We start from the raw sequence: 26,915 nt of genomic DNA on the forward strand, positions 1-26,915 counted from the left end.
GTCATGTTGTGCCTCGCCTCCTTTAACATAAATCATTAATTTCAGGGTGAAGACTTGGTTTCAAGTTAGGGTTAGTTTATGGTTATATTAAGGTTAGTTTGGGGACATGTTAAGGTTAGGTAATGTAATGTCCTCTGAAGTAATGGAAACATAACTCTCTCTCTCTCTCTCTGTGTGTGTGTGTGTGTGTGTGTGTGTGTGTGTGTGTGTGTGTGTGTGACAGAGAGGGAGAGAGAGAGAGAGAGAGAGAGAGAGAGAGAGAGAGAGAGTCAATCAATTCTCCAAAGTGAAAAACAAGTTCTGATCTTTGTCCTTTATTTGTCTCATAAAATTAAACCTGTGTGCTCACTGAACAAAAAAAACTGCATGAAAAGATGTCAATATCTATGGTCATGTAATTATATTAGATATTATATTTAGTTTATTATTGAGGTCATAGTGGGTGGTGGTGGTGGTGGTGTACTGGAACACATTATTCTGAAAAGTCTAAAAAACAAAAACAAACACTGAAAATGTAGAAGCTTCTTAAAAGTAGAATTTCTGGCAGAGCTGTTGTATTGGATTGCTGCACAAGTGTTCCTAATGAAGCAGTCAGTGAGTGTACGTTATCGTGTTATACATAATGGTGGCAATCCGTAGACTAAGGTTAAAGTCCAGATAATAATTTGTTTAGCAGACAGCTCGAGTCATAACATAATTTACTCATGAAAACAACTTTGATGACCTGCTCTCTCTGTCTGCTGGGATATATTTATAGAAGTCTATGATATTTATGAAAATTCTTTGCACCTCTGCTTGTTGCAGCTCCGCATCACCTTTGAAACCCAAGTAGTGAAGTGTTTCATTTTGAAATACGCACCGGAAGTAGGTACAGTTTACAAGAAACGATGTAGCATTCAAGTAATAATCAGAAAAGTGAGTTTCCGGCTGGGAAAATGAACCTGAACGCCCCCTCAAGTCAGAATGGCAACTCGGAAAGTCAGCGAAAATGTTGGTACACAACTTACCGAAAGTTGACGTCATACACGCAGAAACCTGGCGGGCGAAAGTAAATGTTTGGTTGATGGCAAGAAACTTTATACTGTTTCACATATTTCATATTTCATTAACCTTTATAACAAGTCAGGTAAAACAATATTTTAATGGATTTAAGGAATGTACTGGTGCAGCAACAATCTGGGACAAAACACAACACATGTTCTTTGTAGCGTCCGTGATGTTTCCACATTACGACTTAAGAGCTCATGAACACACCGAAGCCCGAAGAACGATTTTCCAACTCGGGATTTGGGACAATCCCATCCGAGGAGCATATGAATGCAGCACGAGTTTCCCAGGATGGAAACTACTCTACCTGTGATTGGCTCACTTTGCTATTCTTACCCCAACCCTAACCAATCAACCACCGAAGGGAACGAGTACTAGCCAATCAGAGACAGAGGAGGGTGGGTCGGTCCGTCGCCATCCTAGGAAATCAACTGTGCTTACACGAAGACTCGTTCAGGATGCAGAGAGTTAACTTCAGTACGGAGACGAAAGGAAATCCTAGTGTCACAGTCCTGGTTTAGTTAGTCATTTACCGGTAGAAACAATCGGTTAACGTCGAACTAGCTTACGTATTTTTTCTACTTGGAAGCCGTTTACACCGCCGGTAACTGGAACGAATTGCTGCGTTTGGACAACCGGTAACTTTGGTAAGTTTGTCGTTTAAAAAGTAGTTTCTCCTCATTCTCATAACGAACATTAAAATGTAGCTAAGTTACAACTGACTGCATGAATGCTGCATATCAAGCTAGTTAGAAAACGAATAGCTGCTTTTTTTTAGTTCGTTATTCATCAAATTCATACAATGCTAACTATTGCATTAACGTTACATTAGCTTAACCAACACTTCCTCCTGTTCTTTCACTTCAAACATACATTTTGTTAAAGGACAGGTTTTTCAAGTGTGTCTTAAAACAACAGTCAGGAGCCCAAATGAACATGTGAACATGTTTTTCTTGCTGTAATCATTCCTCCTGTTCATACTGACCATTAGAAGATCCCTTCATAATGACCTTACAATGGAAATCCACAGTCCTCCTTCTGTACAAAAAAAATGTATTTAAAAGTTAATCTGAAGCTAATATGAAGCTTCAGCGTCCAAATGAGTCAAATCAAGTAGATATCTTTCAACGTTACAGTCTTTTTAGTGCCAAAGTTCCTCTTTTTGTTACTATACTTGCACCGCAGCTCAACAGGGAAACACTGTCCGAGGAAACACAAAGAGGGAATTTGATGCTAAAAAGACTGTAAATGTGTCAGATATCCACTTGATATGATTAACTCAGACTGCTGAAGCCTCATATAAGCTTCACAGAGACTTTTAAATGACTGTGTGGACACACTGTGGATTTTGGCCTCCATCACTTCCATTGAAAACACATTTGAAGGATCTTTTAACATCCAGTATGAACAGGAGGAATGATTACAGCGAGGAAAACCTCCTTCACTGTTCATATGGACACCTGACTGTTGTTTTGACACACTGGAAAAATTGTCAATCCCAGAATACAAAATATTTTAAGTAAATAATTAAAGCCACAACTTATCTGAGATTCTTTATTGTGAGTTTAAAACTGGAACTAATGGTTATTTTCATTATCAATCATTCAAGTAGTTATTTTGACTAGAAAATGTCAAAAGTTACATCTTTAAATGTCTTGTTTTGTTCAACCAACAGTTCAAAACCTAAAGATAATCAGTTCAACTGTCATTTAAGACAAAGAAAAGCAGCAAATCCACATATTTGAGAAGACGGAACAATGAAATATTTGCTTGAATAATTAATAATGACAAGATTATTATCTTTAATGCTTAAATGAATGTTTTTCTTTGTGTCACTTTAGATTCCTACACTGTAACATCTGTATAGCATCTTAAAGTGTGTTTGGTACTGAATTCTTAGCTTACTTTACTTTATATGCCAACCATAGAGAGATGATAAATATTACAGCAGGGACAGTGAGTATTAATGTGTAGTATATATTATCCTAAGCAGGGCTCCAGCAGTGGTGGTTGACAGGCCGGTCTGTCCGGCTCTGTGAAGCCCAGCTGCCCTCCTTTTGTTCCGGCCACACAAACTGATTAGCATGCACCATCCTGCCGGAGCATCTGTCCCTGCAGACGCTGCTTTTGTTCCCCATTTAAGACTTGAAATTTGGCCCTTTATTGTCCAACTGTCCACTCATATTAAAAGCTTTCAGATGTGTCAACCACCCCCTCCCTCCCCTCCCTCCGCACGCAAATGTTGACCCTAAAACCTGGACGAAGTTTAGTCTGGATGGTCGCCGTTCAGGCTGTCAGTCAAATTATAGTTGAAATCATTATCATCATATTAATAAGGAAATATTCAGATTTGGATCTACGTCACAACATGACAAATATATGCAAAGTCACATAAAATGTCAAGATGATGTTCAAGGCAATCAGCTGGGCACTGTAGTTTTTAGTTAACTTTACTAAAAAAAGGAGGAAATTAGTGTATTTGTTGGGGACTATTTTCAGCGGTGGATGAATCCAGATTTCTTGCTCTAATGAGTATTTCTGAGCAGGACAGTGTGTGAAGTCTACAGTCCTACCTCTGTGTAAAAAAAAAAAAGTATTTAAAAGTTTATCTAGCGCTGAAGTTTCAGCCGTTCAAATGAGTCAAATCAAGTAGAAATCTATAAAAACAAGTCTGTGCACAGCGGTGCGTCTCTCCTGGCTGCCAGCTGCTACAGCGTCAACCACAGTAAACCAAAAAAAAAAAAAAAAAAGGAGCAAACTAGTTTTACTCGATATGACTCAGACTGCTGAAGCTTCACATAAGCTTCAGATCACACTTGAAAATCTGTAAACTTATTCTTTAATTATCAGATACACTTAAATTTCCTGGATGAAATTTAGTTTAAATACAACACACACTCTCTCTCGTACACCCTTCCTGTCTTATCGAGGCAGTTTGATGTGTTTGACAGTTTGCTCACTGACACTTTGCAGCCACAGACTCTTTATCGCTGTCTGTTGCCATGGTGAACTGGGTTAGTTGTGTGTGTGTGTGTGTGTGTGTGTGTGTGTGTGTGTGTGTGTGTGTGTGGGCCGGGGGGGTATTTCCTCTTCAGAGCTGAAAACACACCCGTCTGGCATAACCCTCCTCAGAGTCTGTCAATCAGGACTGGAGTTAAACAAGACCGGGTCAAAACCTAGAATATAGCTGGACCATATATGAAACACTGGAGGGCTTTTAATTTGAAATGACAGATATATGAATCGGCAACAATTGACCAATCACCTTCATCACTCAGTCAGTCATGGATGTTCATGTTTATAGGGTTGGTCCCTGCTGTCCAGCCAAAAAAGACACCGAACACATGTGATTTATACACTGATAAATCATTAGCATGTTCACCTAGACACATTAATGATCACTATACCTCTTTCACAATGGACTTTCCAAACACAGGTGTAATCAATAATATCAATTACGTCTGCAATCCATTGAGGTTATCAGCTCCAGGGCCCTTGTAGTGCACATGTTGGCGTACTGACACAACTAAATGTTCATGTTATTGGTTACACCTGTGCTTTTTCTGCCACGACAAGACATAAAGTCTTCTGTGGAAAAAGTAAGGCTGCAAACTAACGATTACTTTCATTATCAATCAATCTGCCAAATACACAATTAGTCAATCTATTGTTCAGACTGTAAAATGTTAAAAAAATAGTGGAAAAATGGCATTCACAGTCTAAAATATTAACATGTTCAGTTAAATCTCAAATATGAAAACAGTTGGAACCATCAAATATTTGACATTCAATTGTCAAAATAGTTGATTGACGTCTGCAGCTCTATAAAAAAGTCACTCAGCAGACTGAAAACACTGCACTGATCTTCACAGCGTACTGTATTGACGTAGGCTGATAATTTATCTTTGTTGGCTCAATAACCACTACGACAACTGTACATATTAAAACTTTACTGAAACTTGCCTTTTAAACCATTTTAGATCACATCCCTGGTCATATTGTGCACCTATTTAACAATATATGCCCCCCAAAATTACAAAACAATCAATTTCTTTGTATTTTTATATCAAAATCCAATCATGTTTTCTTCCTGTAAAACTAAATATGATGTGTGCTTATGTAGGCTTGAATCAACCAATTTCAACCAATAATATCATGACATCCACCCATCAATGAAACTTTTAGCAGCACAGAGCTCAGATTCATTGTGACACACCAACTTTCCAACATTCAAATCAAATTCCTCCCAATGTTATGTCCCGCCTGTCTGTCCTGTTTCACTCGGAAATACGTCATGATATGGAGGTTGGAGTTTGATGGTAGAAAAGTCTTTGTTGTTTAGTCTGTTGAGCCTTTAGGTCGCCGTACACCTTCGCCGAGAGCCTTCAGCAGAACGAGTGCAGATGTTCTTTGCCAAGCAGTCGGCAAGCTGTTCCTTGGTGGTTGATCTGCTGGATGATCCCAGAGTGGATGAGCTCCTTGACATCGAGGTGGAGTCTCCTCTCCGTGACTGATTGGGTGTATAACAGACAATCACTCTTTGCTTGATGCTGTCATGTCCACCCAATGTGCAATCACCAAAGTCACCAAAGTCTCTCCTGCTGAAATACTTCAGACAACTCTTCTGATCCTCTTTGACTACCAGCGTTTAGGTGGGAATCTTCCATCTCTCCCATCAGCATGATCAGGTGTCCAACTTGAGTACCTCCGTCTGGAAGGTTCCCCAAAGAGAGGAATCACTGAACGCCACCAGTTTCAGGGAGCTGTCTTTCCCCAAGTACTGAAACCTGAAGGTCACCTCTTCTGATTTCAGTTTTCTGATAACTTCGTTTGCACAGTGAAGGGTCTGAACAGTAATATGCTTTGTAGGATGGATATGTCACACATTGTGTCGGGTTTACTCTACCCACAATATTTACTTGTATATTTATTTGCTAGCTTTCAGGGATGACTGTTGTAGAGAACGTCTCTGAACCACCCCAGATGAAGTCATCCACGTGACAAGCAAGGACTCCCATCACTGCAGGAGTCATCCAGCCAGTAGAACACTGCTGGTGTAGTAGTGTACATAGGTGCCCCCATGCCAACAAATATCATTGCACTATTTTGGCTGATGACCACACCTGGACCTTTCCACTCCGTACAATCCACCTGTTTGTGGTAGACTTTGTCCCTTGTTTCATATCAGTCATAAATGGGCCGCAGTTGTTTACGAAGGGCTCTTTGGATCTTCTCAGAGCATTTGGCTTTTGTAAATGCTCTCCTTGTAGCATGTAATGCTGTGATGTGCTGGACTATCCAAGTACTCCTGCTAGTGCCTTCTAGAGCTGGCAGCTTATCAGTGAGAACTGAAGGCTTCAACAACATCTGTCAGTCTCTCATCTTCTGTCTGTTTTGCATGTTCATTTTTGTGTGGACAGTCCTTTGCCCAGTGATATCTTCTTTGGCAAACTGCACATCTTGTTCTCTTGTATCTGCCGAGTGGATTCGTGCCCTTTGAATTTGCATTTTGAATTTGCAACCTTGACCTACTGTCTCGTTTGCTGTTCACTTGCAGAGGCTTGGACAAGTGGTAAGCACCAACTGTTTGTCTTTTAACATTAAGTCCAGCAGTATTTAGTAGCTTGAAAGCTAACACAACATCTGGAAACTCCATTTTGAACTTACCTATTCTGTTGTACTGACGTTCACATTCGACAATGTAATCCACCAGCGAAACGCTATTTTCTCTTGTGATCCAGTCAAACTCCATGTACGCCTCATGCTGGTGATCCTTTTCCTCTTTCAAAAACATAACAGTCCAATTTTGTCAGATGTGTAGTCACTTCCTCATCGTGGTTCAAATCCTCTGTGGCAATTTCCAGTGTACTGTCCCTCACTCTTCCTGTTAGCGATAAAGCAATCGCCAAGAAGATTTTAATTTAGCAGTGGAAACCTCCACATGACATTTCAGTTGTTCACTTGATTCGATATTTTCTGGACATTTCATGCCTGCTACTATCTTCAGCAAGAATCAATAACTCACAACCAAGGGCAGTACATTTGTGGACAACATTGATAAAGAACGTACGGGATCTTAAAACAAAATGTGTAACTAAAGAACATATAGCTGTTGGTGGTTGGGAAGGGATTGGGGAGTTTGGGGGCTTAAATTTTGTTGTGTTTCAAAGAAAACAGTTGTGTTCATTGATTTCACATGTTGAATTCTTAAACTTTCAATAAAAAAATGAATGATTAAAAAAGAATAAATACATAAAATATCTACGAATCTGTAGCATGAGTCGGTTCAGTTTTAATTTCTGGGTCAAGTATGAGTGAATTCAGCAACTATGGCGCCACATTTTGTTTACAACTTCAACAACGAAGCATTTTGATTTCATTACGCTCTGATTCGCACTTCTTCTCCATAGCAACAGCGGGCGAGGCTCATGGGTGTTGTAGTATTCTTAGCTGTCCGCCAAAATCACAGACAAAACATGATTTCTCAGAAACAAAGTTGAAATAATTGAAACTGGTGGTCCTAATATAAAGCTTTAGGATTGTTACATTATCCAGGAGAGTCCTGAGTTTCTATGTTAAATTATATTAGAGATATAATAAAAAGGAAAAAGTTAAAATGGGAATACAGAATGGGCAAAAACACAGCTTCCACTTCACAGCTCTATAGGGAGATTATTTTGTTTTGTTTTGTCTTTCTATCAGCCGTTAGTGAGTGTAACACCAGACCTTTGAATCCCCGAACAAAATATACAAGAAATTAGTTGACTTACTAACTGTATTGCACTAATAGGAATTTCAGATGTGTACCAACAGATGTCAATCGAATTGTAAATGTGGGTGACCTCCGGTAGGTGCACCAGGTTTGACTCCTGATAGCATGGTCTGCATCAGTCCTTGAAATATGAGGCTGCACACAAGTGGTCGGTGCAAACTCTCATGTTAAATGCAGATGTGTAAACTATAAATTGGGCTTCTCTGGCCCAGTGTTGTAATATAGGGCACAAAACTAGCACCAGTCACCATCCAAATGCTGGTAAAATATGCAAGTGGCTGGTAGATTTGCTTCACTCACCAGCCAAAAAACAATGGTAATCTATTGAGTGGCTGGTAAAACATTAACATTAACTATCCATTTGGCCAATGGACAAAAAAGTTAATTTTGAACCCTGTTGTAATATCTATTAATGTGATGAATAACTCAAAACAAACAGCTTAAAAAAATGGTCCCAAAATGTCATTTTATTGTGCCAAAGTCCTCCATGAAGGAAGTTATCCATCGTGAAGTGAAACTGACGGTCGTGTTGTCCCAGATCAGACTAGGTGATGTTGGTGAGCCTGGTTGTTCGCTGCCTCCCTGGATAAATAATTCAGAAGCTGAAATTTACCACCGTTCACCATCTGTCAGGTTAACTATCACACTGTCCTTAGAAAACTGCACTCAAAAGGAAAGAATTAATGCATGCGTGTAGATATCAAATGGCAGTTTGATTGTAGGTTGAAGACGTCGTCACATAAAGCTGAGGTCAGACTGACTGTTGTCTCTCAGCACATTCACTGCTGAATTATTATGTTATTTTCTCTGCATTAAATGTTCTGAATGAAAGAGGAAACATTTCAGAGCAGGAAAACACTCAGTAAAGTGCAGACATCTGTCAAGGCCTAGTAAGCTGCAGTCAGCTTTTATTTTCACAGTTTATACTGAAAGAAAAGTAAAATATGACAACGCAAATAGACAAATAAAGCAAAGACGCTTCCAGTAAATGATGTCAAAAACTTAAATGGAAATGCTGACAAACTGTAGTTGAAACTCGGTTGTGTGAAGAGCAGTGACTCCAGCAGTTTTGTGTTGTTCAGGCTGATTAGACACCATGAGATCTGAGTCACAAGCGAAGGATGAAATCAGTTTGAGCCGCGGTGTGAACAGAGCGACGTGTGATTCACCTCGCTGCGTCTCCGTCACGAGAGGAAAGACTCACAAAAGGACGGTTGTTTTGGAGGAGTGAAGTCACTTTAGAAGTTGTCCTCCTTATCTGGTGTCCCGTTACAGGCAGTGAATGGATCTCTGTCCCCCTTCATTTCACTGGCTGTATTCATGGCCAGTGAAATAAGCTCTGGTCATGATGGAGCGTTGGGGCCGGTTCAGGGGGGCTTCTCTCCTCACGATGCGGCGAACTATAAATGTCTTTCAGCCACTGAACCCATCAGATTTCCTGGTCAACACAGCAGGGTTTCCCTCAGGAAATTGGTTAGCGGAGGTGGTAAGAACAACACTGAAGTATTATTGAATTGAAAAAAGTGTGTTTTAGCTGATTCATGGTGGGTTTCAGCCACAGGAGGTTTTGGAGGAACAGATGGATCATCTTAAAAATAACTCTCTCATTGGGGTCATTGATGTAAATAACATGGATCTACTAACTTCAACTTTTCTGCTATTAAACAAACAAGATAAACATGATTAGTTATTTTTCCATTAACTGGAGCTGTAAAAATTAGTCAGTCGGCAACTATTTTGATCATCGATTCATTGTTTAAGTCACTTTTCAGGCAAAAAAATCCAAATATTCTTTGGTTTCAGCTCCATTAATGTGAGGAGTTTCTGCTTTTATAAGATAATAATACAAATATAGTTGGGTTTTGGACTGGTGTTCGGGAAAAAAACGAGGAATTTAAAGACGTGACCTAGCCTAATAATTAGTTAGTCGCAGCCTTACCATCAGGGTTGGAGGCAAAATGCCTCTAAAAACTGTAAAATTGCCCTTGGGTTTGGGATAACGGGGGCTTTTAAATGCCCTTGTGAAATAAACAGTTAGAGACTTAATGTATTTTCCAAAGCATGTCCAGATTTTTCTCGGTATTGAAGGTGTGACTTGGAAATGTCTGGGTCAACCAGGCTTCTGTTCCTGCACAACCCCCCTACTTCCTCCTTTATGAGCGTCGTGAGGTTGTGAGGCAGCCGCGTTAGCTACTAACAGTAACGTTACCAACAGTAACATTGCAGGGACAAACATGTAAAGGGTTATGTTCGTCTTCCGGAAGAACCAATCGTAAGACTCCGCTGATGACGTATTTGAATCCGCAGCTTGTTCACAATGCTTTTGCGGGTGATTTTCTTCTAGGTTGACTACTTTGGGGTGGCGGGTGGTGACGCTGTTCATAAGTCTTGTTGTGTGATTGACCAAAGTAAAGTTTTGTTTTTGGAAATTAAATTGACTTTTCTCCTTTTTTTTATAGGAAAGTATATGCAGTCAATTTTGACCCCTAACACAACAGATGTAACGACAGTTGTTCATTTTAACGTATAAGAAAAGACAAACAAGTCATTTTGTTCATCATTAGCCTCTCATGATCTTATAATATATTTGCCAGGATGAGTGTTGTTTTTGCGGGAAAAAAAACACAAGGAGATGGTTTTTAAGAAGTATTATGTTTGTTTTATACCAGATGAAACCAGAAACAATTAAAACAATGGCACACTGTTATTTAGAAGAGGCGTAAATGTGTGTGTGAATTACCCTCCTTTGTTCTGCACAACCAGTCTCTGTACTTTTGTTAAGCCTGTAATAATTCTGTTGCGGAAATCTTGGGTCAGTCTCGTCTCGTCAGACCTCTCTGGCTTGGACAAGCTCCTGTGTTTTGTGCCTGGCTTAGCCTCCTTTCGGATGAAGTCTTTCATCGAGTGCCAAACGAGCTTGATAGGTTTCAAATCTGGTGACTCTGGTGGAGTTTTCACCCAGTTGATTTCCCTCCGAGGTTATGCAAGCCTGCAGTAGCGGTTTGGATCATTGTCCTGGAAGAAGCGATGATCCGCCTGGTGTATGGTGCTGAAACTTCTTTTAATGATAGTGTAAAATATTGTCTGTCCATGATTCCCTCAAAGATGACCAAAGGACCTGCACCATGTCGTGAAATCATTCCCCAGACATGGAACTTTAAGGGATGTTTGGGCCGTGGTTTGGCAACAAAGTGGTCCTTTCTGTAGAAACTAAACCTGGCATAGAGCTTCAGAGCTACTGTGGTTTCATCCGTAAACAGCGCATCATGCCACGTCTCCCCAGACTCGATCCACCGAAGAGCTTTCCATCGCCTTGCATCTTTGTTGCAGTCTTTTATCATTCGGTAGAAGTGGTTCTTTCCAAATTTCCATCCAAGGTTTCTGCGGTTTGGTGTGTACTGGTCAGGATCAGTGGAACATCTAAATATGCATCAATTTTCTGCTGTACAGCTTGGGGGGGGTCATCTCATCGTTGGTCTTTGTCATCTCATCAATGGTAGCCAGGATATGTTTGTTTTGTTTTATCCATATTGGGGGAAACCATACGAAATCTCATTGTATCTGAGTATAATGACAATAAAGATCATTCATTCATTTTGTACACCAAAGAAAACTCAGTGTTGCTTCTCAGCTGTTGTAGAGATTATAATAAAGGGGCGTGCGCACAATTATGTCAGTCTGTCACCAGACAAGGACCAGATTTGTTTCACGCAGGTTAGCCAAGAAAATAAAAATGTTTCAAGAACTAATATATGTACAGGCTGTTCCAACTGATGAGATTGGCAGGACAGTCATTTGGCGTTGGCATGTTGTCACCAAAACAACCACCACGTCCTGCGTTGATGATGTACTTTCCTGTTACGTCCTTGTCGCAGACAGAAGATATGTGGTCAAATGTGTCCCAGACTACCTCAGTAAAGTGGTTTGAGTGATCAGATCATAATATATCTTGGTGGTCGTTTACACTTGTATTCAGCACTGTCCACTTGTAATCTAATCGCCCAAGATGCATTTTAAAACCGAGAGTAAACAGGACTGTTTTAAACTGATTGCACCATTTAACAGTAGAGTTAAGGTTGAATAGAGAGACAGTTTTGGAAATGATCCAAAATGCCCCTGAAATAAAGTTCATGAGGGCAAAAAAGCCCTTAATTTCTTACCTGGCTTACCATTAACTTTGTAACTATTTTAATTCATTATATGCTTGTGTTTCATGCTTCTTCTTCATATTTTTCGTTCTTATAAATATTCAATAATACTCATCAATAATTTTGATAATTTGTTCAGTTGTAGCTTGAAAGAGAGACGATATTGATTAGTGTGAAGGTATTTCTCCAAAGTCATATTGCACTTGAAGGTGAAGTGTGGTCAAGACGTAATCTTAAAGCATTTAATGTTTCATATAAAATGTCATATATATGGAACTGTATAGTAGTAGTAGTAGTAAATATTTATTTCATACAAATGTTTTGTACGATTCGTCTTCGGGAAGAAATAAAAGTTGTAGTGTAGTAGTGGTTACATCGCTGTCTCTGTGTTACAGGTGTTTAAAGAGCTGCAGGTCTGTGTGTCTGCTGGAGCTGAGCTTTGGCTGAGTGGTCAGCGCAGTCGTCCTTGGTCTGGGAGACCGGGGGTTTGAGACCTGGTGTGGGAGCCCTCCTTAGCTAAACCACATCAAAATTTCTCAGTTGAAAGCCAGTATTGCAAATCCCAGTGAAACATGGTCTAAATGTGAAGGTTCAATCAACGTCATCTTCAAATAGTCAGTGAAAAAACATCTTTTCACCAGTGACCTTAGCCGTGTTTATAAATGTCTTTTCAAATGCTCGCTGTTCATCATCAGTAATGTGGAAACATCAGATTTCCACACAGTCTGAGGAATAAAAAAACTGTCTTCCTGGTATTAGTTTGGTTATAAAATCCAAGCTTCTCTCCTGATTGGCTGCAAACGGCGCTGTCAGCTGAAGAGTCGATCTCACTGGACGGGAGAGGAGGTTGCACCGGCGTCTGGTTCAAAGGTAGTTTAGCCAATTTCGCTAACGTTCAACACCGGAGCTGAGAGCGTCAGAGTCGGATCATCCCTCTCTGTTTCCATCACAATAAGGTCATTTTAAGACAAGACTGTAAAAGTTTACAGGCTTCTCGACTGATGATTCGACTCATCAGCGTTTAGAAGGTGGTCTATATTTCTACCTGGAGTCCTTTTTTGCACAACTTAATGATCCTTTAACAAGACAGGACTCGGGAAGACCAGAATATATGATAATTACTAGGGATGTGCAGAGAGCCCAGTATTTGTATTTGTATCTGTATTTGTTGAGGCAGCAAAATTATTTGTATTTGTATTTGAATAAAGGTGGAAAGAGGCTTAAAAATCCTGTTTTTGTTTTTATTAGGCTTTTAATTTTAGAAAATTAAAGTCTTACAATAAGTCTTCATGAAGCGTGTGTCAGTAGTTCAGCTTTATCTCTGGGGAACACCCCCAACTCCGGGAGTGATGTCCAAATTAGGAAATGTGCGTCATGTAGCAGGTGGATGTGACTCCCCTCATTGAGACCTGCTGACAGACGTAACAGTGTAGCAGAGGAGAGACACTGAGATAGCGATGCAACCGACCTGCGCGCTGGTATTTGACATGTTTTTTTGTTTGTTTTCCCCCTGAAAACAAATAATTTGTATGAAACAAATATTCGTAAAACCCCACTATTTGTGCTTTGCCGAATAACGTATTTGTATTCAAGCACACCCCTAATAATTACATGTCTCTGTTTTTTTACTCATTTTTAGTTACAGCGCAGAATTTGTCACAATAACCAGCAGAGTTGTGTAACTTGTAGATTGACGACGATGTTGGCTCCTCTTCGATCCCCAGTTTCTGTGTCAGTACATCAGAACTGGGCTTCTGAATGAATGCTCAGCTTGTTTTTTTTTTTTCGTGGTACAAAGGATTATAACATCAGTTCCAGTGTGCTGCTAAGTGAGTCACCCCCGTCACGGACGCAAATGGCCCTGTTTTACACCTAACAACCCCACTCAGTGTGCTGGACTGAATACATACTTTGTCTGCCACTGTTGCTCCCAGCTCCCAGCACAAAGACAAGTGTGGGTGTATTGTAGTAATGAATAGTGTTGTGTTGAAGCCTTTGTGTGCCTGTGTTTGTATGACTGTCTAAAGAGAGTTTTTTAAATTTTTAGGTGAAATATCCAAAGTGACGCCTTCTCTGACAGCGTGAAAAACATGAAGTCATCGTAGTTTCACCTGCTTGAATCATCACAAAGTGCTTGTGTCCAGTTATTAAACTTTCTGACTTTCTTTTCTGTCTGCAGGTGATGTGTTGTTGTTGTTTTCCTGCACCGATGGAGACTCTCTGAGGACGACGGAGGAACTTCAGTCCTCGGCGTTCTTCCCTCTGAAGGCTGCACAGATGTTTTCGCCTGGTCAGGAAAACATCTCCACCTCCACTGCTTCCACCAAAGGACCAGTCAAGTATGGAGAGCTCATTGTGCTGGGGTAAGATACTCACTCATCTGAGTCAAAGGCAGTGATGGAATAAGTACATTTACTTAAATACGCTTTGTGGTACTTTACTTGAGTCTTTCCTCTTTATGCTACTTGATACTTCTACTCCACTACATTTATTTGACAGCTTTAGTTACTGGATACTTGTTTCCATTAGTCCATTAATCAGTCTGGAGATTTTCTATATTTTTCTTATTGGCAACAAATCTCATGTTTGGATCCAAACCAACAATGAACTGATCTACTAACAGGTATTGTGTGTGTATGTGTGTGTGTATCCAAAGCCTGATAAATCTTACTCCTCTGTGCTGTAAACCTCCTTCGTTGTCCAAAAACTATTAAAAACACGTTAATAAGCCACACTGCTGCACTGGGTCACATGTTCCTTCATCCCTAAAGACGGTGGTTACCATAACTTGTTTAGAAATGGCTCCAAAGAGTACAAATAGTGAACATGGAAACACTGTTCTGTTTACAGCTTCACTAGCTGCTACATGTCACAACCTCTTGACTTTGTACTACACTATAAATTTCTCAAATCACTCCAGTAAAATGTCAAGATGTTGTGATATGTAATACCAAAAGCTAGTAAAGCTCTGTAAACCATGCTGCACTCCTGAGGGTTACTATCTTATCGGCTCCAAAGAGTAAAAACAGCTTTACTAGCTTGTTGTGCTACATGTCAAATTTCTCAAATAACTTATCGCTATGTTTACTCTTCGGAGCAGTTTCTAAACAAGTCATGGTAACCACCGTCTTTAGGGATGAAGGAACATGTCATCCAGTGCAGTGATGTGGCTCATTGACGTGTTTTTAATAGTTTTTGGACAACAATGGAGGTCTACGGCACAGAGGAACATACAGACATATTGGGCTTCGGATACACATAATACTTGTTAGTAGATCAGTTCATTGTTGGTTTGGATCCAAACATGAGATTTGTTGACATAAGAAAAATACAGAAAATCACCAGACTGATCCTTTAATGTCAAATTTTAATCTGGAAAAAGGTATCCAGTGACTAAAGCTGTCAAATAAATGTAGTAGAGTAGAAGTATCAAGTAGCATAAAGAGGAAATACTCAAGAAAGTAGAGAATTGTCAGCCAAATCCTTTAAAAAAAGCTTATATTGTTAAAGATTAAACCAGTGACCGCCAATAATAAAGCAGCGTCTAGTTGTAACTCCAATGACAACTATTAGAAGGATTGTTATGACATTCATGTTCTCCAGAGGACAAATCTTAAAGAATTTGGTGATCCTCTGACTTTTCCCTCCAGTGCCACCAGCAGGTTGATATTTTTTGGTTTTCTGTGAAATATCTCAACAACTATTAGATACTATTGTTGGTCTTACAGCTGTGTTCCTCTAACTTTGCCCACATCCTTTTGGTTTAGATCATTTGAACAAGTTTGTCCAGATAAATTAGATTAAACAAATCCATTTATTCGAGCATTTTTTTATGTACAGTGTGAAATTCAATCCGCTGCTTTTTGGTTTCACAGCAGCCTAAATCCAGTTAAATGTGCCGAGAATCTCCACCACAGCAAAGAATGCAGCTGACTGTGGACACAAGTGAAAGCCTGTGGTTCAGGGAGGTTGTGGCTGCTGTGGTTTTCAGACCTTTTGTTTGCTTTTTTTTTTTTTTATTATTGTGTCCACATGTGAAATTAAACTGTCTGGGAGACCCTGTAACTGCCACTTATACTGGTCATAAGGTTTAATTTTCAAGAGCCATAAAGTTTTTGAGAAAACAGAGGTTTCCTCACTGAGGTCTGGGTTTTTTTGTGTCCATATAGTGGAGCCACAGTAGAGTTGGGGTGGTCTGAGTTTGTCTAAGAGAGGAGGTGGCTGTCACTTTATCTGAAACACAGGAAGTTTGCATTATCCCGTGAAAGAATGGATCGACTCATAACTGAACTCCAATGTTTACTTGACCCGTGGCTGGCAGCGGTCTGGCTCTGAAGATAACCTTCAGCTAAACTGACTTTTAATTACAGCTACCACAACATTCAGCTTTTCAGGACCAGAATAATGTTCTTCATGATGATTTGCAAAATAAATGTAGTTCAATTAAAGCTGTGTTTAACGGGCTTCCTGTTGGCTCAGATGGATAAATTGTAAAAACACGTAACCACAATATCCTGTTTTTCAATCTCGACTGAAACTGTTCATCAGCCTTTTCTGTCCTACATTATGTGGGAAATACTCTTGTTTGCCCTTTTACCTGTAGTATGGATAGAGGCCCACAATGTATTTAGTAGGGCAGCAACTAACAATCATTCGTTTTGAGTACAGTCTAGACCTGCTTTATGTGAAAACTGCCCAGAGATGACTTTTACTGTGACTTGGCACTATATAAATAAAATTGGATTGAATTGAAAAATCGTTCTTTAAAAAATGTCAGAAAATAGCAAAGAAAATTCCCGTTGTAGTTTCTCAAAGCCCAAAGTGACATCATCAAGTGTCTTGTTTGGTCTGGTCAACGACCCAGAAACCAAAGATATTCACTTTACTGTCATTTATGACACATAAAGGCATCAAATCATCACATTTGAGAGGCTGAAACCAGCAAATGTGGCTTTTTTTTCTTAAAAAATTCCTAAAACAGTTCTTCGCTTATTAAAACAGGTGCCTTAGAAATAAATTTTCAGTCAATCGACTAATCGTTGCAGCTCTAGTTTTTAGCGTAGCCTAGCACAAAGACGGGAAGCAGTTGGAAAACTGCTAATCTAACCTCATCAAAAGAGATAAAAATCCTCCTAAAGCAGCTCCAAAGCTGATTTACATCTTGTAAAGAATCAAAACTGAAATCCATTTCTGTCTCCAGTGGTGGAAGAAGTACTCAGATCCTTTACTTAAGTAAAAGTACTAATACAGCAATGAAAAAATACTCCATTACAAGTTAAAGTCCTGCATGAAAAATCCTACTACAGTAAAAGTACATAAGTATTATGAGCTTGATGTAGTTAAAGTATTGCAGTAAAAGTACATAAGTATTATGAGCTTGATGTAGTTAAAGTATTGCAGTAAAAGTACATAAGTATTATGAGCTTGATGTAGTTAAAGTATTGCAGTAAAAGTAGTGGTTTGGTCCCTCTGACTGATATATTATTATATATGACATCATTAGATTATTAATAGTGAATTATCAGTGTTAGAGCAGCATGTTACTGTTGTAGCTGCTGGAGGTGGAGCTAGTTTACACTACTTTATATACAGTTAGCTAGTTTAGTCCAGTGGTTCCCAACCTAGGGGTCGGGCCCCTCCAAAGGGTCAGCAGATAAATCTGAGGGGTGGTGAGATGATTAATGGGAGAGGAAAGAAGAAAAAACAAAGTTCTGATACACAAATCTGTTTTCAGTTTTTGGACTTTTTCTCTAATCTTTGATTTTGCTGAAATATTGGATCATTTGAACATTTATTGAAATGAAAGCATGTGAGAAGTTTAGAGGGAAAAATCACTATTTGGTGGAGCTGTTAACAACTCATAGACATGTGAAATGTGACCCCGACTACACACTGCTTTTTGTAAGACGTCAAAAGCCAAAAAGGTTGGAAACCACTGGTTTCATCTTTAAAAATGTGTTGTATTTTAAAAGCTTGTTATATTATCCATTGTGTCAAATCTTCATCTGAAAAGTAACTAAAGCTGTCAAATAAATGTAGTGGAGTAGAAAGTACAATATTTCCCTCTGAAATGTAGAAAGTAGCATCACATGGAAATACTCAAGTAAAGTACTTTAAAATTATACTTAAGTACAGTACTTGAGTAAATGTACTTAGTTACTTTCCATCACTGTCTGTATTTACAGTACTAGATGAATGTAAAACTGTGGGCTGATGTTGATATTCAGCTGTTTCTCAGTGTGACAGGAAACGTTTTTAATGACTTGGTTCAGCTATAATTTGGAAATATGAACCCGAAGGACGCGAACACAAACCTCCTACATACACACACAGAAATTGAGTCCAGTTTTTTGTTCTTGAGCAGCATAACGGAGCTTAAATCCAGTTAACCGTGTGACAAAATAAACCACAGCTAAGAATGCAGCTGACTTCCTGACTGAAGGCCATTCACTGTGGACACAAGAGAGAGCCTGTGGTTCAGGGAGGTCGAGGGACGTCAGGAGAGTTGTGTCTGCTCTGTGGTTTCAGACCTTTTGTTTGCTTTTGTGTTATTGTGTCCAGAACTGAAATAAAGCCGTCTGGCACCCCAGACTGTCACAATCTGTCGTCACTGAAACTCCACATTAGTGTAAACCAGGACTGGACGATGATGGATCACATTTAAAAACAGAAAGGTTTCATTTTTTTAAAGTGTGTTAAAAATATATGATTTGATTTGTACGTAAGAACACTCACACATGCTTAAAACACACTTTTATGTATGTTTATGTGTGTATAAAATATTCTACCTGTTCACTGAACGCTGCTTTAATCTGTTAATCTGGCTTCTCTCCGTTGGCTCCCTGTTGGATTTAGAATTGATTTTAAGATTTTACTGATCACTTTTAGAGCACGTCTGGATTCTGGCTCCAGTGTATGGCCGTAGATCCTCAGGTGGGGCCCTTATGTCTGCTCCAAAGTCGAGGTTTCTATCTAAAGGTGACCGCGCTTTTGCCATCAGGACCCCTCGGCTTTGGAATGACCTACCTGAGGAGATTCCTTATAACCCATTTTAATAGTCTTTTTACCATCTTTTTATCTTTTTACTGTTGTAGCGACTACTTTTTTAAAAAAGGCCACTAAGAGATTTACTAGGCTCCTATATGTGACACGTCCATACAAAACCATCCCGAAGTCCAGATGACGTTTTACTGATGTTTTATTGAAAAAACAGACAAAAATGAAAGAGTCTGACAAGCAGCTGTTGCACAAAAAAATATACAAAAAATGCAATCTGACTGTGAAAATAAAATGATGAACGAACAGACGATGGTGACGGTCAACAGAAAATATCAGAGCTCTACCGACTCCCTTTGTCCAAAACTCCAGCCACCACCTAAGTGAACAGGTAAAATAATAGGAAACCACACCCACGTAAGCGACGCAATACGTGATGCCCACGTCAATATATAAACAGAAATAACAACATATCTTGGCTCCTACAACTGTCTTTTTATCTTTTTTACTGTCTTTTTATCTTTAATCGTCTTCGCTCTTCTGTGTCTTTACATCTTTTGTCTTCTTGTCTTAACTTTATCTTAATTTTATCTTGCCTTTCTTGGTTTTCTGTTGTTTTATTGCTTTTTGAACAGGCCTATCCTGATTTTGTTTCGTCTGTCCAATCACTTTGTAACCTCTGTTTTTAAAGGTGCCATGTAAATAAAGTTATTATTATATTTATTTATATTTTACATAGATCTTCTGCATCTGCACAGATGGTAATAATTTCATTCTCTCTCTTCTTTCTGCTGCTCGGCAGTTGCAATTGAACTAGATGTAAGGCAGTTGCATTCACTGACATTGTCTCCTACACAGTTTAAAACACAGTGGAACAATTTATGTTCCCTTTGAAATGATTTCTGCCGCAGTTGTGTTGATGCCCCGATGACCCGTGTGGAACTTTTGTGACTGTTTTATAAGACACTTTCCGTCTTGTGTATCCAGGTGTAACGGCTCTCTGCCCAACGGCGATAAGGGGAGGCGGAAGAGTCGTTTCGCTCTGTGTCGCAGAACCAAAGCCAACGGCGTGAAACCCAGCACTGTCCACACTTCCTGCACACCTCAGGCTGCCAAGGTGAGAGCTCAACACACAGGTGAAAGTGATGTGTCATGTGTGTGAAACCCTTTTCATTGTTTTTTTTTTAACCTACTGAGATAATTTCTGTTTGTCTTCTTGAAGGCGATAAGCAACAAGGAGCAGCACAGTATATCATACACTCTATCCCGGGCGCAGACGGTGGTGGTGGAGTACACACACGACAGCAACACCGACATGTTCCAGGTGTGTAGCAGCCATGAGCTCTACCTGATACTCCATTTATACCTGGCGTTAACATGCAGTCTGTATCTGGTTATTTGGATAAGGGAAAACACATGTTAATGCGATTGTATCTGGATGGATCCAATCAACGAGTCTTTGCATTTACACCCAGTATTAAAATATGTCCTCGTTTTCTCAGCTGTACCCACATTGTGATTGGATCTTAATATGCAAATTAGCTGGGTGGAACTTGGCGGACTTGTCAACAAACACGTCGTATCCCAGATCAAGGAAACTGCTGCCATAAGAACGGACGTCATTCACTTTTGTGCGAGGGCAGATTTCTAGCTGCTACTATTTGTAGCTTATCTGGCAGGAAGAGGCGGAGCTCGGTGACCTTTCAACTTCCTGGGATGATATTTTTATGGTCACGCTGTACAGATTGCGTTTACACCTGCTGAGAGCCGATCGCAATGCGAGCCTGACTGCTTCCGGGTGTTGTCCGTCGGATCCAATCCCATTGAGATGGCAGTGTGTTCTGAGTGCGTTTACACCTGCTGTCAGGGACCAAGCAGTCAAGGCACAAGGAAACACAAGTTTAAATTTCAAAGTTGGGTTTATTTTCCCAAAAAGATCCAACAAATACAAATAAAGGAAGGTAACTGAATTATTGTAGGGCCCTTTGACAAAACAAGATGTTATCACAACTAACAGACCTAACAGAAGGGTGAGACATGAGGGAAACCTATCTACTGGCTGAACAAACCAATAAACACACACATGGGAGGACAACATAAACTGGTCCTCGGCTTGGGCATCTGCATATAACCAGGCTCCACCCTCAGCTCCGTCTTTTCTGATGTACCTTTCACCACTCATGAGTTGAGAAGGGCCCCAAGTAAACAAAAGATGAACGTCTCCTGGGAAAGACAATGTCTGCTACACAATGTCAGCCAATCTGAGTGAGTTTGCATTGGCAAAACCACTTGAGCTTTGTAATAAGGAGGAAGGCAAGTTTCCAGTAGTGTGGAAAGAAGTCCTTGAAAAGACTCAACCTTGGCCTGGCCCATAGCTCTAACATCACATATATGCAAGAACATAGAAAGGATGATAACAGGGAGCGTAACATACCATACGGGGGAAATAAAAGACTTATTTAATATGCTTGGAGCAAATAAAGAGAGTGTTTTCTTTGATGTAGAAAAGGCATGATGTGGAAGAAAGGTCTTAAAATTAGATAATATGGGTGTTTAGTGGTTAAGTGTATAATTGGATAAAGGATTTCTTATTTGGTAGGTCTATTTGGGTTTGTGTTGGGAATTCATTTGAAGCCCATTGCATTGCGGTTGTGTTGTGTCTGTTAACACGTCAGTTGGAAGTTGGGGGAAACAGTTAAGGGCCAATTATTGGGCAAATCTGCGGAGCCATAAGGATTTACACCCTATAAAAAAGGTTATAGACGTGTGGTAGGAAAGCAACAAAATCAAAAAGCAGAGTTTTTGCACTGTAGTTTCAGATATAACTTAAAGAATTGGAAATCAACGATTGGGTCATCAATCAAACTGTTTGAATGCCATCATGGTTACTGCCTCAACCAATGATAGATTTCTCCATATTGGAACAAGTACGTCCAAGCAGAAATGCATTCAATCGGCAGGCTTATGTGAACACCATACTATGTATAAGGTGTGGGCATCATGTACATATATTTACTGATGGGTCTTAAGATTCCAGAGAATGGAAAAACAAGTGGTGCATTTTATGTCCCAGAGTTGAAAGTTAGTAAAAAGAAGAAACAAAGCACTACTGAGCGTATGTCAGTATATGCAGTTGAAATGATGGTAATGTTATTCGCTCTACAGTAAAGAGAGGAAGTCAAACTTCTGCGAATATTACTGTGTTCTGACTCGAGTGCAACCTCGGCTAGTCTTAAAAAAAAAACCTCTTCAAGATGCAGACAGGATATCCTCTATGAAATCTTTTCATAGAATTATTAGGCAAGGAATTGTTTTTACGGGCACCAGCTCATGTAGGCGTCCAAGAGAATGAAACCGTAAAACTTCCGGCCAAAAATGGATTTATAGGCAAGTGGAGTTGGCGATACCAATAAGTAAGACAGACACTAAAGCTTTCATATGGAACAAAATTAAGAGGTTATGGGATAAACGTACTAAATGAAGACATTTGTGTCAGAGAGGGAAGGTCACTGGGGAAAAAAAGTAGGAAAGAAGAGTGTCTGATTAGAAGGATTAGACTGAGACACACTAAATTAAATTAATCTCTACACCTCATTGGGAAGCATCCAAGCGGAACATGTGATGTCTGCAGTCAAAGGGGAGACTGTGGATCACGTCCTTCTTCTCTGTCCTAAATATGTAAATGAAACGACAGTTACTAAGGAACAAGAGATTAAACACACAAACCTTAAAACAATCTTCACATATAGCTCCGGATATTTGGTTTTAAAGCATGTCTTCACCCGTCGAAAGCAGGTAAAAACAGGAACCTGCTTGAATCAGAAGACTGGGTAGAACATTAGAAGTTCTGGCGATTGAAGGCCAATATATATATATATATATATATATATATATATATACATATATATATATTTATATATACTGAGGAGAAAATGTGGGAATGAAGAACAGGGGTAACTGCAGGGCAGACAAAGAAAAGAAATAGTGAGCAATAAAAACTAATCAGAGGTGACTGTCAGGACAAACAGAGTATTAAGCTTCATAATTAACCTTATTGAGTCTACGCCCAGCACTTAAACTAAACTAAAAGAATTATTAACAAGAATAATGTCCTGCTATTCTTTTATCATTGTTGGTTAAAATCTTGTAATTTGAAACTGTCAGTTTCTCATATTTCCAACATATTTACTTCCTCACAGCAACAGAAAATTTTTTTTTTTGTTTCTTTTTTTTTGACCACCGTGGACTTCATCATTTAAACAATGGGGTTTTTTTTTTCCTCTTTGCATAATCTTCTCAACCCACAGAAAACCATGAAGCAAAACAATGTGAGCTCAAAGGTCACATTTTATACTGCAGTGTGAGATAAGTCCATTTTATTTATAAAGCCCAGTATCACATATCTCACATTTGCCTCAGCGGGCTTTACAATCATATTACAATAAAAATCCTCTAACTTTAGACCCTCGATTCAAATGGAAAAAAACCTTTAATGGGGGGAAAAAATGGAAGAAACCTCAGGAAGAGCAACAGCAGAGGATCCTTCTTCCAGGACAGGAAATAGATGTGTGAACAGAATAGACCAAGACAGCAAAATTACAGTAAAATGTTTTCATTCAGTAAATAAGTCAGTCTAGGAAAGAAATGAGAAGCTACAACCATAAGAATGAATAAATAAATGTTACTATAAATAGGCTTAAACTGTATAAATAACCTGTAAATGAGGAATTTAAGAAAATAAATGTGTTCTCTCATTGACTCTCCATCTTTCTGGTACTTTTGTGTTCATTTCCAGGATCTTCTCTCGTGTAATTTGACCTGATTTGAGTCAAGCTTTAGTGGGTCATCCAATGCAGGCCACTTAATTAAATAACTTGACACAGTGTCATAATATACATACCCTGAAGATACACTGAAATACTCAAACCTAAACGTTTGCTCGTTACTAGATCGGGCGGTCTACGGAGAATCCCATCGACTTTGTGGTGACGGACACGGTGCCCGGAGGTCAGGGCCAAGCCGACGGTCAGTCGGTTCAGAGCACCATCTCCCGCTTCGCCTGCCGCATCATCTGCCAAAGACACCCACCTTACACCGCGCGCATCTACGCCGCGGGCTTCGACTCCTCCAAGAACATCTTCCTCGGGGTAGGACGCGCTCCTCGCTGATGATTCATTATTTATATCCTGTGTAATTACAGACTAAACATTGAATTCTTTTCCGCAGGAGAAAGCAGCCAAGTGGAGGATGCAGGATGGTCAGATGGACGGACTGACCACCAACGGCGTCCTGGTGATGCACCCGCGCCAAGGCTTCATCCAGGACTCCAAACCCGGCCTGTGGAGGGAAATCTCAGTCTGCGGTAACGTCTTCATGCTGCGGGAGACCAGATCAGCTCAGCAGAGAGGCAAGATGGTGGGTGACCCCTACACACACGCTACACAAGCACAAGATCGTGTCCCTGAATATTAGGATTTAAATATCAACACAACATACTACAAACTACGGCTTCATAGGACACCATATATCTCTCTCAGGTGGTCACTTCCTGCTTGGCGTCGAACGAACAGTAACCCTGAAATCCCTGATACATAAATATGCCCAACTGTATGTTGTGTAGTTCAATTGATTCGGCAGGATTTTAAATAAACAAACAGAATAACACAATGTAATAATGTTTGTTCAGTACTGTCGTTGCAGGTTGAACTCCACAGAACAGGCGAGTCGAGCGGCTGCAGCAATAAAACTTCTTTTTCGTAAAAATACAATCATGACGCGCTCTGATAGCTAAATGTTTAGCGCACATGCTACATAACCACAACATCGCTGGTTCGATTCCAGTCAGGGACATTTGTTCCATGTCATCTCTCTCCTCCTGTTTCCTGTCTGCCACGTCACTACTGAATGTCCAATAAAGGCAAAAAAAAGGCAAAATAAATACACTCACAAAATCATAGAAAAAGTTGGGTATGAAAAATAGTTATGATGTTATAATAATAGTTGTGAAAGGTTTCATGGGAGCTGTAGTTTTTGAATGTTAACGATTAAAGGATTAGAATTTGAATATCTAATGCTGTATTAGATACTCATTTATCCATCAACATGGATGCTAAACCCCAGAAACATGTTTAACTTTTGCAGTAAAACCAATTAAAAACCCTCAATTAGAGATTTTATTGCGTTTAAGAATCTAGTGGAAGAGCAGCGAGACAGGAAGTGATGCCTTTATTGGACAGGAAACGAGTGGAGAGAGAGGTGGGTATGGCGTGCAACAAAGGTCCTCCGGCTAGAATCGAACCGGGGACGTTGTGGTCACGTGTCCGGGGCGCTCCAGTGGTCTGAAATGAATTTAAACAGCAGTGGTTTGATGACCTGTATTCTTCTTCTCGTCTCTCCTTCAGGTGGACGTTGAGTCTAACGAGCTGGTGGACGGCTCGCTCATCGACCTGTGCGGCGCCACCCTGCTGTGGCGGACGGCCGAGGGCCTGGCGCACACTCCCACCGTCAAACACCTGGAGGCGCTGCGGCAGGAGCTGAACGCAGGACGGCCTCAGTGCCCCGTGGGCTTCAACACGCTGGCCTTCCCCAGCCTGCGCCGAAAGGACGTTCTGGACGAGAAGCAGCCGTGGGCCTACATGCGCTGCGGCCACGTGCACGGCTACCACGGCTGGGGGGGCCACCGCAACCCCGAGGTGGAGGAGGATTGTCAGGAGAGAGAGTGCCCCATGTGCAGGGCGCGGGGCCCCTACGTTCCGCTGTGGCTCGGCTTCGAGGCGGGCCTCTACGTGGACGCGGGACCCCCCACCCACGCCTTCGTCCCCTGCGGTCACGTCTGCTCAGAGAAGACGACGGCGTACTGGAGTCAGATCCCGCTGCCGTACGGCACCCACGCCTTCCACGCCGCCTGCCCGTTCTGCATCCAGCCGCTGAACGGAGAGAACGGCTGCGTCAGACTCATTTTCCAAAGCCCGCTGGACTAGAAACCACTCAGACTTTTTCCATCTGGAGCCTTAACCAACAGACAGCGTGATGCTTTGAGTTTTGGAAATTTCTTAACTTAATTTTTCATAACTTAATTTAACTTAATTTTGACCAATATAAGTACATGTTTTGGGTTTATTTCTGCCTTGTTTTTAATATCACTGGTCATTCAGGCAGCGTTGTCCTCCTGTGAGGTGACACAGATGCAGAAATACAGATTTGCCTTATTTATTCATTTATCTTTTCTGTCATGTTTTTTTTTTTTTGTAAACCAATGCAAATATTTAACAGCAGTAACGTTTCTCAGAGTTTCCCTGTGACTGGTCCCAAACCAGCCCCCATCCCCTCCACTCCCGCCCTCCGTTCGCCATATTAAGGGCCGTCCCAATCAAATTAGCGCGGCGTGTAAAGTGGACTGTGAACCCGGTGCAGGCTTACGATCAATCCTAACAGGAAGTGCACGTTGGACAGGAGAACGGAGGAAACAACATACAAATGTAAGAGTTCCGTCACACTTTTGTTTCCCCTCACAATAACTTCACCGTCTCAAACAGGAGAATAACATAATAGCATATCTCATATCTCATGGTTATAGATGTTATGTGTTCACACGGACAGTGGAAAAAAGACAAAAGCAGCTCATGAGGCTGCGAATGGAAAAATGAACATCTATTCACCGAAAAAGAGAAATAGCGCCAAACAGGTCTGGGCCTAATTAATAAACGAAGTTGATCTGTCGCTTTGTACGCCTTGTTTCTCGAAAATATGAAGCATGGTGTCTATCCGTTGCCATGGTGACGGCTGCTTTCTTGTTCAGGTAAGAGTGGCAAGCGCGTCCCATAACTTGCCCCGCCCCCCTCCCCGTAGACTGTATAACAATATGGACGCAGTTACCGTGACGTCACCCGTTGGTTTCTGAAGAGCGGTTTTGAAGCTCAAAGTGAGCCGCTCTGGCCGTCGCCATCTTGGCC

General features: G+C 40.5%; 1 protein-coding gene across 3 annotated transcripts in view; it reads left to right on the plus strand.

Moving 5' to 3' along the window:
* The window catches only part of LOC121906052 (E3 ubiquitin-protein ligase pellino homolog 1-like), a 30,322-nt gene extending 3,641 nt beyond the window's left edge, over window positions 1–26,681 (plus strand). The window contains exons 1-7 of one of the 3 annotated variants that reach the window (XM_042424740.1): window positions 578–600; window positions 14,147–14,330; window positions 19,951–20,080; window positions 20,186–20,287; window positions 23,913–24,110; window positions 24,190–24,378; window positions 25,365–26,681. In XM_042424740.1, the coding sequence (XP_042280674.1) occupies window positions 14,245–14,330; window positions 19,951–20,080; window positions 20,186–20,287; window positions 23,913–24,110; window positions 24,190–24,378; window positions 25,365–25,943 (1,284 nt within the window). In that variant the 5' untranslated portion in view covers window positions 578–600; window positions 14,147–14,244 and the 3' untranslated portion in view covers window positions 25,944–26,681. Of the gene's footprint in view, window positions 1–577; window positions 601–1,604; window positions 1,695–14,146; window positions 14,331–19,950; window positions 20,081–20,185; window positions 20,288–23,912; window positions 24,111–24,189; window positions 24,379–25,364 lie in introns of those variants that run through there. The other 2 variants (XM_042424731.1, XM_042424723.1) reach the window with 2 other exon arrangements.
* Window positions 26,682–26,915: the final 234 nt, after the last annotated feature.

This window comes from Thunnus maccoyii, chromosome 2, assembly GCF_910596095.1.
Source record: "Thunnus maccoyii chromosome 2, fThuMac1.1, whole genome shotgun sequence".
Classification (NCBI taxonomy): domain Eukaryota; kingdom Metazoa; phylum Chordata; class Actinopteri; order Scombriformes; family Scombridae; genus Thunnus; species Thunnus maccoyii.